Source organism: Bufo gargarizans, chromosome 3 (assembly GCF_014858855.1).
Source record: "Bufo gargarizans isolate SCDJY-AF-19 chromosome 3, ASM1485885v1, whole genome shotgun sequence".
Taxonomy (NCBI): Eukaryota; Metazoa; Chordata; class Amphibia; order Anura; family Bufonidae; genus Bufo; species Bufo gargarizans.
In genome coordinates this window covers 602,863,807-602,883,420 of record NC_058082.1, presented here as the reverse complement: position 1 = coordinate 602,883,420, position 19,614 = coordinate 602,863,807, and the positions used below count along the sequence as shown (strand labels likewise).

Sequence of the window (19,614 nt, the reverse complement as noted above, 5' to 3'; positions counted from 1 at the left end):
ACCGGCGATTCTTGAATTATGAATTATGAATCGCCCGTCCATCACAGGCATAAACCAGATATATATTTCTGACTCTGTGGCCAAGACAAACATGGCCCTGGTCGTAGGTTGGTAATAGGAGGTCAGGGAGGGGAGATATAAAGATATCCCCACAAAAACCTAATAACGGTACCATGTTTGAACTCTGTAGCTGAAACCCAGGCGGATCCGTGGGTCCCAGAACCATCTCCCTGTGACCTTTTGGTCTGGAGCTATGAGCCCTAATGGGTTTTGTGGGTCCTTAACTACCATCACAAGAAGAGAGGGAGTGGACCCATGCCAGAGGAAGGGGGGGGAGGGGTCGGCTACAGGTCAAAAGGCCCATGCAAGCCAACGGGTGTGTCTTTTTTCTGAAGGGGGTCACGCTGCATCACTTGTTTGGAAGGGATCGGGAAACGGCTGACATCACTGCCTCCCATGTGATTACAGCCAAGCCTTACAGCAATCCAGAACTCATCCATGTGGTAAACTGACTTTTGTTCTGCTTAACCCTATTTGTACCACGCCATCTGTATCTAAACCGGTATCAGACCACAGTATATATTCCCTGTGTATATCGTGTTATGTCTAGTGAGCCCTTAAGGCAAATAAATACATAATTTAATCTTGTGCTGTTCTGGTATCTCGATTATGAATCCCCACGTCCGTATTTCAGCATAGTTATACGCTACTGCGGGTTGGTTTCTCGTCCTATATAATCCTGTTAGTGGACCGGGCTTATATCAAATGAGAAACTGGTGGCAGTCTACCCGGGCTGAGAAAGCGCTGTTTCACTGGGGCAGTGAGAAGGCTCCCTCGGCTTGTTGCCTCTCTGTGCCTGCATGAACAGGAGGTGTCTGTGTAAACTGTATCAAGCTGACCTTACACGCTCCTAAGGAGGGCGTAACGTCACATCTTGGTAACCAGTCACTATACCGTATCTCGAGAGCTCGGCGTAGTTGATGTCAGGCGGCCGTGAGGTGCGGTATTCGTCACAGCTTAACTTCTGGGTTTGGCTCACAAATCACTGATGGAAATCACTGATCAAACACTGAAGTGTGAATGAGGCCTCAATCTGAGAAAAGGTAGGGAGAATAATGGAGGAGTAGTCATATGTCAGATTTAGAAGTCACAGCAGCTGGGTATTCTCGGCATATTTGAAGGGTCGTGGCCGGATCCCCGCCGGTCCTCATTATAGTTAATGGGGTCAGATGGAGATTTTTAAGCTTCTGGCAATGCTGGAATGCAGAGAGATCTGTCAGACTGTTCCCTGCCGAATCTCTACCGCTCGTGTGAAACTATCCTTAGAGATAGCAACGGGAGGTGATGTGCTCTTTGCACCAGTAAGTCGTGCATGTGCAGTCTGTTCATTGATGCCTATGCCCACAGTGGGTATTGTATGGCCCGGGCCTGGCGGTGATGTCATACTGGGCTGGCTAATGGCTAAACAAGGCCGGAGATATCGACGAGTAAGGCCTCTTTCACACTTGCGTTGTCCGGATCCGGCGTGTACTCCACTTGCCGGAATTACACGCCGTATCCGGAAAAACGCAAGTGAACTGAAAGCATTTGAAGACGGATCCGTCTTCAAAATGCGTTCAGTGTTACTGTGGCAGCCAGGACTCTATTAAAGTCCTGGTTGCCATAGTAGGAGCGGGGGAGCGGTATACTTACAGTCCGCGCGGCTCCAGGGGCGCTCCAGAGTGACGTCAGAGCGCCCCATGCGCATGGATGACGTGCCATGCGATCACGTGATCCATGCGCTTGGGGCGCCCTGACGTCACTCTGGAGCGCCCCGGGAGCCGCACGGATGGTAAGTATGCTGCTCCCCCGCTCCCCACTACACTTTACCATGGCTGCCAGGACTTTAGCGTCCCGGCAGCCATGGTAACCATTCAGAAAAAGCTAAAGGTCGGATCCGGCAATGCGCCGAAACGACGCTTAGCTTAAGGCCGGATCCGGATCAATGCCTTTCAATGGGCATTCATTCCGGATCCGGCCTTGCGGCAAGTGTTCAGGATTTTTGGCCGGAGCAAAAAGCGCAGCATGCTGCGGTATTTTCTCCGGCCAAAAAACGTTCCGGTCCTGAACTGAAGACATCCTGATGCATCTTGAACGGATTTCACTCCATTCAGAATGCATTAGGATAAAACCGATCAGGATTCTTCCGGCATAGAGCCCCGACGACGGAACTCTATGCCGGAAGAAAAGAACGCAGGTGTGAAAGAGCCCTCATGCAAGAAGTCCTGGGCATCTGCAGCAATAGCCACCGCCCCTGCGCACCTGCAATCCAAGCTTCTTTTTTGTAGCTACAGACAGAAAAGTCTATGGTTTTACGTATATGTGTCCCACAGTGCAGTGTGAGCCGTTGGAAACGTGAGAAACATGTCAGTTTTACTCACCTGATTACAACGCTGCCCTTGGTTTGTAGATTTGCAGTTCCCTTGCAACTAAATTACATTTTAGCATGCAAATGAGGCTTTAGTGCAATGAGGGTGTCGCAAATGTGCTTGTTGTGCAATGAGCAGGACACTGGTATGGTGGCCAAATATGCAGTGGGTCAGGATAGATGTATATAAGTCTATGAGTGGTTTGTGACGCCAATTGCAATGTGCGCAGGGTACTGTTGCAGGGCCCTTTAAGATGTAATAACTCACGTACCAGGTGAGAAATGCCAGAGTGGGGATAGTGTCTCTGTGTAATCTCAACGGTGTCTCCTACCTGGGTACAGCTGGAATCCTGGATCCTGGCTCAGTTGCAATAAAATGAGTGTTGCTAGTAGGAGTAATTGAGGAACTTTGGTAGTAGTAAATGAGATCCAGACTGGTAATATAATCCAACTTGTCTTTACTTAATGCAGCCTAAATCCATACGAGTTACGGCAATAGTCCTTTAGGTCCCAGCAGGTATTGGCAATATGTGGCAGGGATGAATATCTCTTCTGTTTCTTATCATATGCCTGGAGAATCTAGCAGGTATCTATCTTCTGCTCTGTCTATCTTCTGCTTGATATGGGCCTGACTAGCTGAGGAGGAATTTGGCTTCTCCTGGACTCTGGCTAAGTACTCACAGTACTGCTCGCAGGGAATGGTTCTTCCTTGAGATCTATAGTTCTGGAGGTGCTGCTTGCTTGTCAACAGTTGAGGCTGAAGGGCTCAGACTGGGAAGGGTGATCTTTGGTCTCAACCGAGACACGATCCTGTCTTGGGATCCCTGTTTCTGGGAGCTCCTACTAACACAGCCTTCCCCCTGGCCGGGGTGGCTGGTACACTAACTAGAACTTCCTTCTCCTCCCCATGAGACAGGACATGGGACCAGCCCACTTCTGCTCACAATGTGATCACACATTGTTGCCACCTGCTGGTGTACATGAAAATTACAGCATAATATATGAAACAGGCCTAGAAAATACATAAAATGACACTAATGACAATATAATTACACTGGATGACAATTTACATACACCTAACATGTTGTAGCGGGGAGAAAGAGTTTGGTAACATACTCCGGGATGTTACAGTTGCACGCAAGCTACTCTCCTCTCTCTTGCCAGACCCTACTTCAGACCGAGCCAGGCAACATTATGTCTCTACTGCCTGGCTCTGTTAATCAGCAGTCCAAGGGAGGGACTGGAAAAAGAGAATCAGTGTGTGAGTGCAACGAGAGCAATGGTGACGCCCTTGTTGCACCAAAGCCTGATTTGCATGTTGCTAAAAAATGGAATTTCTTTGCAGGGGATATGCGGATCTTTAAACTAAGGGCAGCGTTGTAATCCGGTGAGGAAAGCCGCTTTGACACTGCTCTTGGTTACATATGGATGTCACTGGGGACAGACTCATTTTTATAACTACCAACTAGACCCCCAGTTCCCCTATCAGACTGAGCTCCTTAGAGATTACGGCAAGATTTCTGAACTCAGTCTCCTTAGTCCACACAGCAATGTAAATTATGCCCCCATTCCCCCCTAAATATGCTCCTGGGGCTAATCTAGAAGTCATAACATGTGAAAATCTGGGTCTGTGGTATTATGGAGAATGTGCGGCAAATTGTCCTATAAAGTAAACCCATACCGATTCTCCGTATTACTGGCAATGTGTGTGCGTCATATATTATGAGGATTTCTGCTGTAAGATTATAACTGCTTTGCTTCTTTGTGCTTTTGCAAATGTTAACGTGTAAAGAAAAAAAAAACATCTCCTCATAATGTTCACTTTATTTTCCCTCAAGGTGCCAGTGGTATATTAAAGCAAAAATGAAATCTGAAGAGAAAAGGCGAGCAAACCTGCAAAATGGAAACTGTGAGTATTTTGTTCTAATCTCTACCTTCTAATTTCTTCTGTGACTTTTTAGAATTTTCTATTCTTTTCACTTAGTGATATGAAAAAAAATGAGAAAAAAAAAGATTATGAAGCAATCATTTTATCTGTTCACTCAGTCTAAGTGAAGCATTAAAGAAGAACAAAAGTGTAATGAATATTCTTTGTGCTGTCTGCATTACATCGCATCGCTGTCATCACGTAACATGTCTTCATTAACTCTTTAATTACTCGAGGCATAGACAAAAATTCAGTCATACCCTCCATCCTCATTCTGCTTTTTTTCTCCAAGCATGGTGCCAGTAAACTGCAGACATAAGTCCATCAAGTCCAACCAAGGGATAGGTGGGGACGTGAATCCCAGATGGAATTGAGACTCCGAATTCTACACGTTTTCATAAGCATTTATGTTGTTTACATTTAAGAGTTCGTCTAAATCCTTTTTAAAGCTGTCCACTGTTCCTGCTGTGACCACGTCCTGAGGAAGTCTATTCCACAGATTCACAGTTCTTACAGTAAAGAAGCTTTGACGCTTCAGGAGTCGGAACTTTTTCTTCTCCAGTCGGAGGCAGTGCCCCTTGTCTTTTGAGGACAAATGACATGGAACAGTTTTTCAACGCATTTTTTGTATGGCCCATTTATATATTTGTATAGGTTAATCATGTCCCCCCTTTAGACGTCTCTTCTCACGGCTAAATAAATTTAATTATTTTAATCTTTCTTCATAACTAAGACCCTCCATGCTCCTTATCAATTTAGTCGCTCTCCTCTGTACTTTTTCCAGCTACAGTGAGTCCTTTCTATGGACTGGTGCCCAGAACTGAACCGCATATTACAGAGGAGGCCGCACCAACGCTTTGTAAAGTGGTAATATTACATCCCTGCCCGGCGAGTCCATGCCTCATTTAATGCATGACAGTATCCTGGTGGCCTTAGAAGCAGTTGATTGACATTGTATGCTGTTATTTAATCTACCATCTACAAGAATACCCAAATCCTTCTCTATAAGTGACTCTCCCAGTGTTACATCCCCTAGGACAGTGGTCCCCAACCTTTTTTGCACCAAGGACCAGGGTGGAGTGGGGGGTGGGTTTCTGGGGCGACGCTTAGTGCCGGTCGGCGTTGACTGATTCACGTGCATAACAAAACACAAGGTGCATATTAAAATATATAACACTATAATATTTAAATTTGACTCAAAACTGACAAGGGTATCTGCTGCACTGGACTCTGCTGCACTGCTGATATTTTCAAGGTGACATGTAAAAGGAACTGCAGGTCATTCTCCCGCTCACTCCCTCAGATACTAGCTGAAACTGGATGCCGACAACCCTGCTCCCTCCTTGGGCCGTCATGTTTATTTTCATTGGTGGGGCAGTGGAACCTAACCAATCCCTGCCTCACTAGCCCTTTTCAAGCATTTTTATTGGTGGCAGTGGCTGGTCGACATCACAGTTGGAAGGAAGGAACGCTCTCCTTCCTTCCCGCTGTATAGCGCGTCGTGGTGTGCTCGTCGGGTACGCATGCGCCTGGCGCAGTGGCGTAACTAGAATTCTGTGGGCCCTAGGGAAAATGTTGAATTCCCCTCCCCGTGGCAATAATAACCATGACCACCGCCGTGGCCCTCATGTGGCCGACAGGGCACTGCAGTGCTTATGGTTATTATTGCCAAAGTTTTGTCAGTGGCCCCCTTTCTCACTATATTTCATTTTTTGCCCCTCTCTGTATATATTTTATTTTCATTTTTCTTCCTCATTATTTGCTGCCCCTGCCCTCATATGGCCGGCATGGGTCCCCCCCTTCTGAATTCAGACATTAGTGTCGGTTATTATAACCTGCACTAATGTCTGAATTCAGAAAGGGGTGGCCCGCGCCGACCATATGAGAGCAGGGCAGGGGCAGCAAATAATGAGGGGGAAAAATGAAAATGAAATATATAGAGGGGCAAAAGATAAAATATATAGAGAATTTGGGCAAAATGAAATATAGTGAGAAAGGGGGCGACTGGAAAAACTTTGGCAATATTATTGCCAAAGTTTTGTCAGAGGCCCCTTCTCTACCTATATTTCATTTTGCCCCTACTCTCTATATATTTCATTTTTTGCCACTCCTTATATTTCATTTTCATTTTGCCCCCTCATTATTTGCTGCCCCTGCCCTGGCCAGTGCGGGCCCCCCTTTCTGAATTCGTGCCACTGATAGTGCCACTGATTATCATCTCGTCCCCCCCCCCCCCCGTACTTGCTCCGAACTTGCGGGCTTCAGTTCGGTGCGCAATTTGTAGCTCTGCCTGCGGCGCGCCACCGTGTCATTTCAGCAGTGATCCTGCGAGACCCGCTGCAGGAGGCCACGGGTCTCACAGGATTATGACGCACAGCCTGGCCTGGCGTCTCCGCTCCTCTGTATTGCCGTGGCCCGGCAAACAATCTTCCAGGGCCCGGTCCTGGGCCGCGGCCTGGTGGTTGGGGACCGCTGCCCTAGGACATATGATGCACGGAGATTATTACTTTACATTTATCCACATTGAACCTCATTTGCCAAGTTGATGCCCAATCACTCAGTGTTCAAGTCAGCTTGTAGTATATGGACATCTTCCATAGACTGTACAGTACTACACAGCTTAGTGTCATCTTCAAAAATAGAAACGGTGCTAATAATCCTGTCCTCAATATCATTAATAAATAAATTAAATAATAGAGGGCCCAGCACTGAACCTTGGGGTACACCACTTATTACCCAGGACCATTCTGAATAGGAATCATTGACCACAACTCTCTAGACACGGTCCTTCAGCCAGTTTTCAATCCAATTACAGACTATACTTTCCAAGCCTATAGGTCTATAATTACCTGTGGAGGACCTAGATCCTTTTTTGAATATGGGCACCACATTTGCCTTGTGCCAAAAAACAGGGGTACATCAATGAATAAAATGAGCTCTTTAAGAACTCTTGGGTGTAATCCATCTGGACCCAGAGCCCTTGTTCACATTTACCTTATTTAACTTAGCTTGGACCATATCTACAGTTTGCCAATTGAGTATATTACTGGATGTACTAACAGCCCCACACTACAGATATCATCTCCTCTCTCTTCTTTTGTATATACAGAGCTAAAAAAAACATTTAGTAACTCTGCCTTTTCCTTATCTTCAGTGACTAACCCCCTTTACCATTATTTAGGGGACCTACCTGGTCAGACCTTGTTTTTTTAGCATTTATTTTGCCACCTGCTGTTCCTTTAGTATTTTAGCATATTTCATTTCCTTTTTACAGATTTTGTTTGTAAACTTCAAAAGCTACATCTGACACTTCAGATTTGTATTTTTTAAATGCCCTTTTTTTGTCATTTATTGCACTTTTCACAGTAGCTATAAGCCATGGGGGGTTTAATTGTAGCCGTTTATACTTGGTACCTAAAGGAATACATTTTTTTGTGAAATTACTCATTGTAGATTTAAAGCTCTCCAAGTTATCCTCAGTATTATTATGTGACAGTAGCTGCTCCAGAGGGTCGGATTAAGAGCATGATAGGTCCGGGGCTGACTAACCAACTTGGGCCTCTCCCTCTATTTTAGATTTATTTTTTTTTGTATGAAGAGGTTGCAGTGCTTTGTGAGCGCCACAGTCTCTTCCTAGGCTATATGACATCTCCATATTAAAAAAAATAAAATAAAAATTACCCCAAATTGGCTCCTAAACTGAAAAAATGGGTTGCCAAATTTTAAATACATATAATTATAATAAAAAAGACTTTAAAGAGAATACAGCACCACATACCTCTTACATCCAGGAACATCTCCTGTCATGTAGACCTTCCTCCATTAGACCGCCATGACAAATTCTTTTAGCCGCATCTCGTCTCTACAGAGTTTGTAACACAGACATGTTAGATTTCAAAATTTTTTCATCAACCTCCCCATCCTGGCCGTGGCGCATCCAGAGTCTGGTCTCAGGAGGGGCACTTTCCCGGGAAATAGGAGATTATGGGGCCCCTGTGTCCCCGCCCATCCTCAAGCCACACCCACACACAGCCCCATCCATATATCGCGCCCATACCTATTACATCCAGTGACGTCTCCTTTGATGTAGATGTTCTCTTTCTTCATCTTCTCCATTCAGACCAGACCGCCATGATGATTTCTTTCAGCCATCTCTCATCTCTGCAGAGTTTGTCAGACAGACATCTTAATTTCCTACTTTTCCTCCCACCTTCTCAACATCCCATTATGCACCCCCAATACTGAGATGCTGTGCCCCCCAAAACTATACTGTATAAACAGATTAACCCCCTGGAAATACTAGTTACACACAGATAGTGCCCCCTTCAATAATTATTGAAACACAATGCCCTAAAAAATAACTGCACCTAGCAGCAAATAGTGCCCCTGACACTAATAGTGTAACCATAATGTCCCCCAAAAATAACTGTGCTAAGCTGATACTGTGCCAGGGTGCCCCCACAGTAATAGTGCTCCCCAAAATCCCAACAATAGTAATAATTCTGTGCCAGAGTGCATTTAGTAGTAATAGTGCTCCTACAGTGCCCCAACAGTAATTGTGTCCCAGAAGTAATAATCCTCCCATAGTCCCCCAGTTGTAAGAAAGCCCTCTTATAATGTGCGCCAGTACTAAAAAATGCTCAGTTGTGTGGCAGTAAAAAAGAAAAACTCCTCTTAGTGCCCCCAGTCGACGTACCCAGAATGCCCTCATGTGTTCCAATGACCCATACTGTGTGCCACTACAAAAAACACTTAGTGCCCCCAGTTGAGCTAAGGTGCCCATAGTGCCCCTATAATTTGTGCCAGTATAACATACTCCTATATAGTGCCCCCAGAAGATACCATCATAGTGCTCCTCTCCCATCCCCATAGTGCCCTTCATAATGTGGCAGTATAAAATGCCCCTACAGACTGCCCCACATAGATGCCTCCATAATGCTTCTCTCCCCCCTTCCCCATAGTGGCACCAAAATGGGTGCCAGTATTAAATGCCCCTCTATAATGCACCCATAGTGCTCCTCTCCCCCCTCTCCATAGTGCTTCCCCCATAATGTGCCAGTATATAGGGCTCCCATTAGATGCCCCCATAGTGCTCCTTTCCCCCCTACTAGGCCTGAAGCCTATGGCGGTGATCGATGGCGGGGCTGGGAACTATGTGCCGACCCGAACTTCCCTATAGTAATCTGCCACTGCTTCTCCCAGTCTATGACCTGAAATGCTGACCTCAACCCAGGGAAATTAGTCTTTTTAAAATTCAGTGTTTGCTCTGCTTGACAGAGTTTGCTTCTTATAGTTTAGGGGGAATATAATTATATTGTGGTCACAATTACCTAGTGTTTCTCGAACAGTAACATTTCCAACAAGCTCTGCATCATTAGCAATTACGAGATCCAACAGAGCATTGGCCCTAGTGGGAGCTTCTACAAACTGGCCCATAAAGTTGTCCTGCAGCAAGTTGAGGAATTTTCTCCCCTTCGCAGTTGAGGCAGAACCATGAGCCCAATCAATGTCTGGGAAGTTAAAATCTCCCATTATGACCATTGTACCAGCCTGTGCAGCCCTCTCTATTTGGTTATACAGTTGAGCTTCTATCTCCTCTGTGATGTTAGGAGGTCTATAGATTACACCAAGTATTATTTTTTCAGTGTTTATATCCCTTTGAACTTCCACCCATAAGGTTTCGACATCCTGACCATCCTCACCCACAATTGCCTGTTTCACACTTCAGATCACTCCTTACATACAGGCACACGCCACCACCTTTTCTATTGACCCTGTCTTTTCTAAATAGTGTAAAACCCTCAATATTAACAGCCCAGTCATGTGAAGAATCCAACCATGTCTCAGCCACACCAACTACATCTACAGTTGCATGAAAAAGTATGTGAACCCTTTGGAATGATATAGATTTCTGCACAAGTTGGTCATAAAATGTGATCTGATCTTCATCTAAGTAACAATAGACAATCAAAGTCTGCTTAAACAAAAAAACACACAAATAATTAAATGCTACCATGTTTTTATTGAACACACCATGTAAACATTCACAGTGCAGGTGGAAAAAGTATGTAAACCCCTAGACTAATGACATCTCCAAGAGCTAATTGGAGTGAGGTGTCAGCCAACTGGAGTCCAATCAATGAGATGAGATTGGAGGTGTTGGTTACAGCTGCCCTAAAAAAAACACACACCTGTTCTGGGTTTGCTTTTCACAAGAAGCATTGCCTGATGTGAATGATGCCTCGCACAAAAGAGCTCTCAGAAGACCTACGATTAAAAATTATTAACTTGCATAAAGCTGGAAAGGGTTATAAAAGTATCTCCAAAAGCCTTGCTGTTCATCAGTCCACGGTAAGACAAATTGTCTATAAATGGAGAAAGTTCAGCACTGCTGCTACTCTCCCTAGGAGTGGCCGTCCTGTAAAGATGACTGCAAGAGCACAGCGCAGACTGCTCAATGAGGTGAAGAAGAATCCTAGTCAGCTAAAGACTTAAAAAAGTCTCTGGCATATGCTAACATCCCTGTTAGCGAATCTACGATACGTAAAACACTAAACAACAATGGATTTCATGGGAGGATGCCACAGAGTAAGCCACTGCTGTCCAAAAAAAACATTGCTGCACGTTTACAGTTTGCACAAGAGCACCTGGATGTTCCACAGCAGTACTGGCAAAATATTCTGTAGACAGATGAAACCAAAGTTGAGTTGTTTGGAAGAAACACACAACACTGTGTGTGGAGAAAAAGAGACACAGCACACAAACATCAAAACCTCATCCCAACTGTGAAGTATGGTGGAGGGGGCATCATGGTTTGGGGCTGCTTTGCTGCGTCAGGGCCTGGACGGATTGCTATCAGCGAAGGAAAACTGAATTCCCAAGTTTATCATGACATTTTGCCGGAGAACTTAAGGCCATCTGTCCACCAGCTGAAGCTCAACAGAAGATGGGTGTTGCAACAGGACAACGACCCAAAGCATAGAAGTAAATCAACAACAGAATGGCTTAAACAGAAGAAAATATGCCTTCTGGAGTGGCCCAGTCAGAGTCCTGACCTTAACCCGATGGAGATGCTGTGGCATAACGTCAAGAAAGCGATTCACAACAGACATCCCAAGAATATTGCTGAACTGAAACAGTTCTGTATACAGTAGAGTAATGGTCAAGAATTACTCCTGACCGTTGTGCACGTCTGATCTGCAACTACAGTTTAAGTTATTGCTGCCAAAGAAGGTTCAACCAGTTATTAAATCCAAGGGTGCACATACTTTTTCCACCTGCACTGTGAATGTTTACATGGTGTGTTCAACAAAAACATGGTAACATTTAATTCTTTGTGTGTTATGTGTTCTACTAGTACCATAGACTCCAGCTCCCCCATTTAGCTAGTTAGACTTTTGGTATTTGTGAAAATACATTTTAAATTACTATTAAAGTGAATATCCATGATTATTTGGTTTCCTTGGTTGATGTTTGTATGTAACAGGTTCTTGTTACCAGCAGTTCTATATTTCATCGGTGTATAGTTTTGCCCAGTCTTTTCCTTACTTTCCTCACTAACCCCAGCCCCCACTAAATCCCCATTGTCCCCTCCTATATCCCATTCTCTATCTACACTAACTACACCCTTAATAGTATGACCCCCCACCTTCCCCCAGATCCTAGTTTAAAATCTCCTTCAGCCATCTAACCATTTTTTCCCCAGAGCAATTGCACCCTCCCTATTAAGGTGCAGCCCGCCCCTACTGTAGAGCCTTTAACAGACCTTCTGAGCCACTTATTTAACTCCCTAAGCTCCCGTTATCTCTCTAGTGATGCTCGTGGCACTGCTAGTATTTCTGTAAACACTACCTTGGAGGTCCTGGACTTGAGCTTCCCTCCGAGTTCCCTAAAATCACTTTTAAGGACCTTCCATTTTCCCTGACTTTGTCATTGGTGCCAATGTGTACCATGACCGCTGGGTCTAACCCAGCCCCACCCAGCAATCTGTCAATCCGATCCGCAATATCCGAACCCAAGCACCCGGAAGACAACACACTGTTCGGCATTCACGGTCTCTGTGACAGATGACCCTGTCTGTCCTCCTAATAGGAGTCCCCTACCATTAGTATCTGTCTGACCTTTGCTGCACTCCTTTTCCCATCCTTCCTGCAGGGGGCATCCTCCTGGCTGCTAGGAGAAACGCCCTGTTGCAGTGTTGCTGGCCCTGGGCTTTCATCCCTAATATCAGCCAAACAGGCATGTTTACTAGGGTGTTCCAGCTCAGGACTAGCCTCCCTGGCACTTTTCCCCCTACCCATGGGCGTAGCTATAGGGGGTGCAGAGGTAGCAGTCGCTACCGGGCCCAGGAGCCTGAGGGGGCCCAAAGACCCTTGTGCCACATAAGAAGACACATAATGCACTGAGGGAAGGGGGGCCCAAGCTGAACTCTTGCACCAGGGCCCCTGAGCCGTTAGCTACGCCCCACCCCTTCTTCCTACATTGACCCAACTGCGGACCTGATAGTCCTGATCTTGCCCTCCTCCTCCCACCTCCATTTCACTGACCCCAGTCAGTGCCTGCACAGTGAGGTCTAAGCCTCTCTCCAGTTTTGCAATGCCCCTAAGTATTTCAAGCTGCTTATTTAGATCCACGATCTGGGCTTCCAAATATGCAAAATGATTGCATTTAGTGCAAATGTATTCATCCTCGAATGGCTCTTCAAGGCACGCAGACATTGCACAGATCCATTATGATCTGCCTTGTAACAGATCCTGGCAGAGCTAAAAGACCAGTTCTCTTAGGGTCGTTTCACACTTCCGTACTGTATTGCAGATCCGCAATACACCCAGCCAGCACCCCCATAGAACTGCATATTCTTGTCCGCAATTGTGGACAAGAATAGGACATGAAGATCGGGGCTGCGCTCCGGAAATGCGGATGCGGACAGCACACTGTGCGCTGTCCGCATTCATTCCTGCCCCATAGAGAATGAATGGGTCTGCACCCATTCCACAATTTGCAGAACAGATGCAGACCCATTCTACGGACTTGTGAATGGACCCTTATAATGAATCTCTCAGGGTTTTTATGGGTAGACTAGTGCGACATATGCTACAGAGCATTGGAAACAGAAGGAGAAACAAAGCCGTATCCAGTATGTGAGTAGTAAAGTGCTCCTCTAGAGTCAATCCTTTTCCATTAGGGTCTATTTCTTATGATGGAATTAAAAGTGGAAACGTACAATACCGTGCGCAATTCATGAGCTCCCGGCTCTCCTCTCCCATAGTATTCCCTCACTCACCACCAATGATTGGCAGCATTCTTCCTATAGACAGCACAGGAAAAGAGGCGCCAATCACCCGCAGGAGGATAGCATAAAATTTATGACAGACCCTCTTTATGAAGAGTACACAACGCAGGGGTTAGGCAACCTCTGGCACTCCAGCTGTTGTCAAACTACAACTCCCAACATGCATACTTCCTCTACTCTTCCAAGATCTCTCATAGAAATGAATGGAGCATGCTGGGAATTGTAGTTGCACAACAGCTGGTGTGCCGAAGGTTGCTGACCACAGCGCTGAAGTTATATACAGGGAGTGCAGAATTATTAGGCAAGTTGTATTTTTGAGGATTAATTTTATTATTGAACAACAACCATGTTCTCAATGAACCCAAAAAACTCATTAATATCAAAGCTGAATATTTTTGGAAGTAGTTTTTAGTTTGTTTTTAGTTTTAGCTATTTTAGGGGGATATCTGTGTGTGCAGGTGACTATTACTGTGCATAATTATTAGGCAACTTAACAAAAAACAAATATATACCCATTTCAATTATTTATTTTTACCAGTGAAACCAATATAACATCTCAACATTCACAAATATACATTTCTGACATTCAAAAACAAAACAAAAACAAATCAGTGACCAATATAGCCACCTTTCTTTGCAAGGACACTCAAAAGCCTGCCATCCATGGATTCTGTCAGTGTTTTGATCTGTTCACCATCAACATTGCGTGCAGCAGCAACCACAGCCTCCCAGACACTGTTCAGAGAGGTGTACTGTTTTCCCTCCTTGTAAATCTCACATTTGATGATGGACCACAGGTTCTCAATGGGGTTCAGATCAGGTGAACAAGGAGGCCATGTCATTAGTTTTTCTTCTTTTATACCCTTTCTTGCCAGCCACGCTGTGGAGTACTTGGACGCGTGTGATGGAGCATTGTCCTGCATGAAAATCATGTTTTTCTTGAAGGATGCAGACTTCTTCCTGTACCACTGCTTGAAGAAGGTGTCTTCCAGAAACTGGCAGTAGGACTGGAAGTTGAGCTTGACTCCATCCTCAACCCGAAAAGGCCCCACAAGCTCATCTTTGATGATACCAGCCCAAACCAGTACTCCACCTCCACCTTGCTGGTGTCTGAGTCGGACTGGAGCTCTCTGCCCTTTACCAATCCAGCCACGGGCCCATCCATCTGGCCCATCAAGACTCACTCTCATTTCATCAGTCCATAAAACCTTAGAAAAATCAGTCTTGAGATATTTCTTGGCCCAGTCTTGACGTTTCAGCTTGCGTGTCTTGTTCAGTGGTGGTCGTCTTTCAGCCTTTCTTACCTTGGCCATGTCTCTGAGTATTGCACACCTTGTGCTTTTGGGCACTCCAGTGATGTTGCAGCTCTGAAATATGGCCAAACTGGTGGCAAGTGGCATCTTGGCAGCTGCACGCTTGACTTTTCTCAGTTCATGGGCAGTTATTTTGCGCCTTGGTTTTTCCACACGCTTCTTGCGACCCTGTTGACTATTTTGAATGAAACGCTTGATTGTTCGATGATCACGCTTCAGAAGCTTTGCAATTTTAAGAGTGCTGCATCCCTCTGCAAGATATCTCACTATTTTTGACTTTTCTGAGCCTGTCAAGTCCTTCTTTTGACCCATTTTGCCAAAGGAAATAATTATGCACACCTGATATAGGGTGTTGATGTCATTAGACCACACCCCTTCTCATTACAGAGATGCACATCACCTAATATGCTTAATTGGTAGTAGGCTTTCGAGCCTATACAGCTTGGAGTAAGACAACATGCATAAAGAGGATGATGTGGTCAAAATACTAATTTGCCTAATAATTCTGCACTCCCTGTATTATGATGCAGGTTTATTTTTTATATCTCTAAATGAAGGGGACGCTTTAAAAAGTCACCTATGTTCTTTTAAGCAAACTGACTACAGTAGGGTTGTATTGGTGGCAGAAGACATGATCCCTTTAGACAGAGCACCCAGTCCAGTTCTTGCATGGTGACACTACAAGTAAGCCGTCTGCGAGATTTTCTGTCCTGTGTCTCCCAATGAAGATTTTCTGACAACCTTCACACTCTCTGTGCATTTTAAAGCCTGAAGGATGCACCTTGTGTAGGAAGTATCTGCTTAAGTTATTCATACATGCACAGCTGACTCCAGAAGCACTTGACCTCCTGCTCCGTCCATAATAATACACGCACTTCTCATCCTGTCATGCCTGGAAATCATCTATTATAGCGCTGGGGTGTAAACTGCTCAGGGCAGCGTCTCGCATTGCTATATTATTATCTACATGCCCTTCTTTTGCTTACTGTTTGTTGTGTATATTCTCTTTTTTTTCCTGCATTGTAAATGTGTAGATTTATTAGATGCGGCCAAGAGCTAAAGCAAAACTGTCTACAAGCCATATGTGTGCTGACAATTATTGGAACCAAAGAGAGCGAGGTCGTGAACCGGAGCTGTAACCTGTGGAACAAGAAGCTCGTTACAATGAAAACAGACACCATAGACACTGTTGTAGTCACTTTTTAAATGCTTTCACTATGTTTCCATACCCTGTATCTTAAAAAATTTGTTTTTAAGAAACATGGAAAATTATTAAAAAATAACAAAACTTACAAAATGATAGTTATGTAAAGGAGTATCTCTCAGGGAAATAGAGCCATCTCTCTAGCGCCACCTTCTGGAAGTGGCTCCCTATGAGTCAAAGTCTGATATTTGGCTTCGCAATTTTTCCTTGTCAAGTTCAAAGGCTTTTCAAAAAGTCAGACTAGAATCTCTTTCAGAAGGTGGCGCTAGTGAGATGGTTCTTTTTCCCAGGGAGATACCTCTTTGCATATTTTTTTCCCCATAGAGCATTACCAATAGGTCTCCATACACAGCTGGTCTGTTTAAAGGGGTTATCCCATGGGTAATGTAAAAAAAATTAAATCAGATATCATATAGTACGTGACAACCTCTGTCTAACAAACTTAGGTTTAGTCCTGTCCTTTCTGCTGCAACTGGTGGCAGCGTTGAAGGACGGAACTGGACATGTATCTCAACCTGAATGAACTGGACAGAGGATTTGGAAAAAGGAAAAACAGCAGGTGGCGCTATACAGATAGATTTCAGTGAATAACTCAGGGTTATATTAGGGGGCACATTTATTAAGACCAGCATTTTAGACGCTGGCCTAAATAAAGCCCTGCACTGGCCGGGGCCTCTTCATAACTTCAGCTGATCCTCCGCCAGTTCTAGATGTAAGACAGCTTACGCCTGAAACAGCCCGCCCCCTTCCTCGCCATGCCCACTTTTTTAAACCTGGCGTAAGCAGAGAAAAGTCGCAGATTGTGGTGGAACTAACGATTACACCGCAATCTGTGCCTGAAATATGCATAATAAGCGTATTTTAGCTTCATAAATGACCCACCAAATGTTTAATGATATGCAATTACACAAGTATTCAAATCCAGGTGCTGGTTTGAAAAATGTAGAATATATTTCATGGGACAAACACTTTAAAGGGGTTTTCCGAGACTTTAGAATTGATTACCTATCCTCTGAATTGGTGGAGTCCGACACCCAGGACCCCTGCAGATCAGCTGTTTGAGAAGGCAGCGGTGCTCACAGTAGTCTTGGAAAACCCTTTTAAGGAGAGCCAACGGGCTGTCAGAGCATGATGGGAGATGTGGTTTTGCAACAGCTGGAAAGCTAAAGGCTGGCGGACATTGCTACGGATGGTGTATACTTTGATAGGCAGCCTAAAGATGAGCCAGATTTATCACAAAGGCTCAGGATGGATGATAAATTTGGTTTTTACAACGATTGTGAACACAGCCTAAGGGTATGACCACACGGCACGGTCATGATCTGGTTGGGTTGCTGCCGTGCCGCGGTCATGAACCGCGCAGCCAATTACCCGCAGCTGCACTGTATATTCAGTCCGACCGACTGTAAAAAAGCCAGCTGTGGGCTAATTGGCTGCTGCGGTTCATGGCTGCAACCTGACCGGATCACGAACGTGCCGTGTGGTCGTACCCTAAGAACAAGTTTGCATGTAATGGACATTATATGACAGTTCATAATCTTTCTCCTACAGTGAGGTTCCCTGGAACTAAAACCTACATTGATCCCGACACGTATGAAGACCCTTCTTTGGCTGTTCATGAGTTTGCAAAAGAGATAGACCCATCCAGAATCCGCATTGAAAGAGTAATTGGCGCAGGTATGGCACGTTCATCTTTTTTTTCTTTTATTTCATTTAATGTCCTCTTTTTTGTACATACTATATGGACATCCCTGAAATGGGTTGTACTGGATAAGAAAATCATGGCTGTTATCAGGTCTGTTGGTTATTGCAGCTCAGCCCCACTGAAAAGAATATGGCTGAGTGGTAATACCACACACCGCCTGTAGACAGTAGTGAAAGAACACAGCCATGTTTTCTAATAGTGGAAAATCAGGGGCCCCTTAGCACAACTTGGAATGGGGCCCCCATCAACCCTCAAATTTAAACGTATACCAAAAAATATGTACTTGCACCAAAAAAACTGCCTAGTCTAACTTTACATCACCTACAAGTTGGTACAGTTTCAAGCCAAAAATACGCCAACATTTTCACTTGAAGCCACGCCTTCATGTCGGACGAGGCGTAAAATGCTGATAAAAGAGTGAATAACAGTTAGTAAATGTGATGCAAAGCACAAAATAAGCCAGAATCAATTAAACATGTTCAATGGTAAATCTGCCCCAATGTGCTCAGTCATGCCACAATACCACAATAAGGCTCACAATACTATGATAATATGCATGGTAAGGTACAGAAATAAATCAGTAATGTCACAACACAGAAATTATGCAAAAAGGTAATGCACTCTTCTGTTTCCTGTATACATCACTAACTGTACAAACTATGGGGCACATTTATTAAGAACGGCCTTTTAGACACCAGTCTTAATAAACCCATAAGCTGGCGGTGGATCCGCCGAAGTTATAAAGAGGCGTTGGCCTCTCCATAACTTGGTTGAATCATCCGCCGGTTCTAAATGTAAGACAGCTTCCAGGCTGTCTTACATTTAGACCTTTTTCTATGCCTAAAACAGCCATAGAAAATGCTAAATGAGAGGGGCCTGATGGCCTGTCCCCTTTCCCACCCACACCACACCCACAATTTTAGACCTGGCGTGAGCGGGCAGAAGTCACGGATAGCATCGCAACTAACCTTTGTGCCTGAAATATGCCTAATTTAGGCATATTTCTGATTAATAAAAGACCCCCTATATGTAGAGATGGACCCTATTCGTTATTTGGCCCCATAGCAGCTGCAATACCTGCTACCCTGGTAGTTATGCCCATGTCTGCAATGAAAATTATCATCAGGGGAATTTTGAGACTTTTTTAAGCCAGAATTCTGGAGAACAGGGCTTGATAAATCTCCTCCTATCCAAGGTGAAATTAGCCAGGACCAGAATGGGGCCCAATTATTTGCTATATTGTAATATTTGCCACCTCACCTGTATGGATTTTAAGGTCATCGGCCAGAAATACATGTATTAGATTTAAATAGCTATAAATCTTCAAAATCTTGACCCAGACATAGAAGAATCATAGAAAATCGACAGCAGAAAAAGTTCACCTGGTCCATCTAGTCTGTCCATATATTTTTTCCTTTTTATTTTTATGTTAGGATTGAGATATGTTTATCCCAGGAAGGATTACATTCACTTACTGTTGATTTCCCAAGTACATCTGCTGGGGGTTTGTTCCAAGCATCTACTCTTTCAATAAATTTATGTTTTCTGACGATAGTTCTGATTTTCCCCTCGTGTGTGTTTTTAGATCGTACATACACCTGGGGAAAGACATACAATTTCTTTGTCATTCTGTTACATTTAAAGTATGGCATCACGTACGTCTCCTCTTATGAGAAAAAATCCTGGGTTTATTACCGTTTTACTCAGGGGAGGTATTTAGTGTAAATAACCCCTTGATTGGTAAATTTTAATTAAAAAGAAAGTAA

The 19,614-nt window shown here is 44.4% G+C and overlaps 1 protein-coding gene across 1 annotated transcript in view; it reads left to right on the top strand.

Annotated features, from left to right (window-relative positions):
- The window catches only part of EPHA6 (EPH receptor A6), a 983,829-nt gene that overhangs the window by 761,047 nt on the left and 203,168 nt on the right, over positions 1–19,614 (top strand). Inside the window, exons 9-10 of the mRNA XM_044284497.1 lie at positions 4,246–4,316; positions 17,695–17,820. Coding sequence (XP_044140432.1) covers positions 4,246–4,316; positions 17,695–17,820 — 197 coding nt within the window. The remainder of the gene's footprint in view (positions 1–4,245; positions 4,317–17,694; positions 17,821–19,614) is intronic.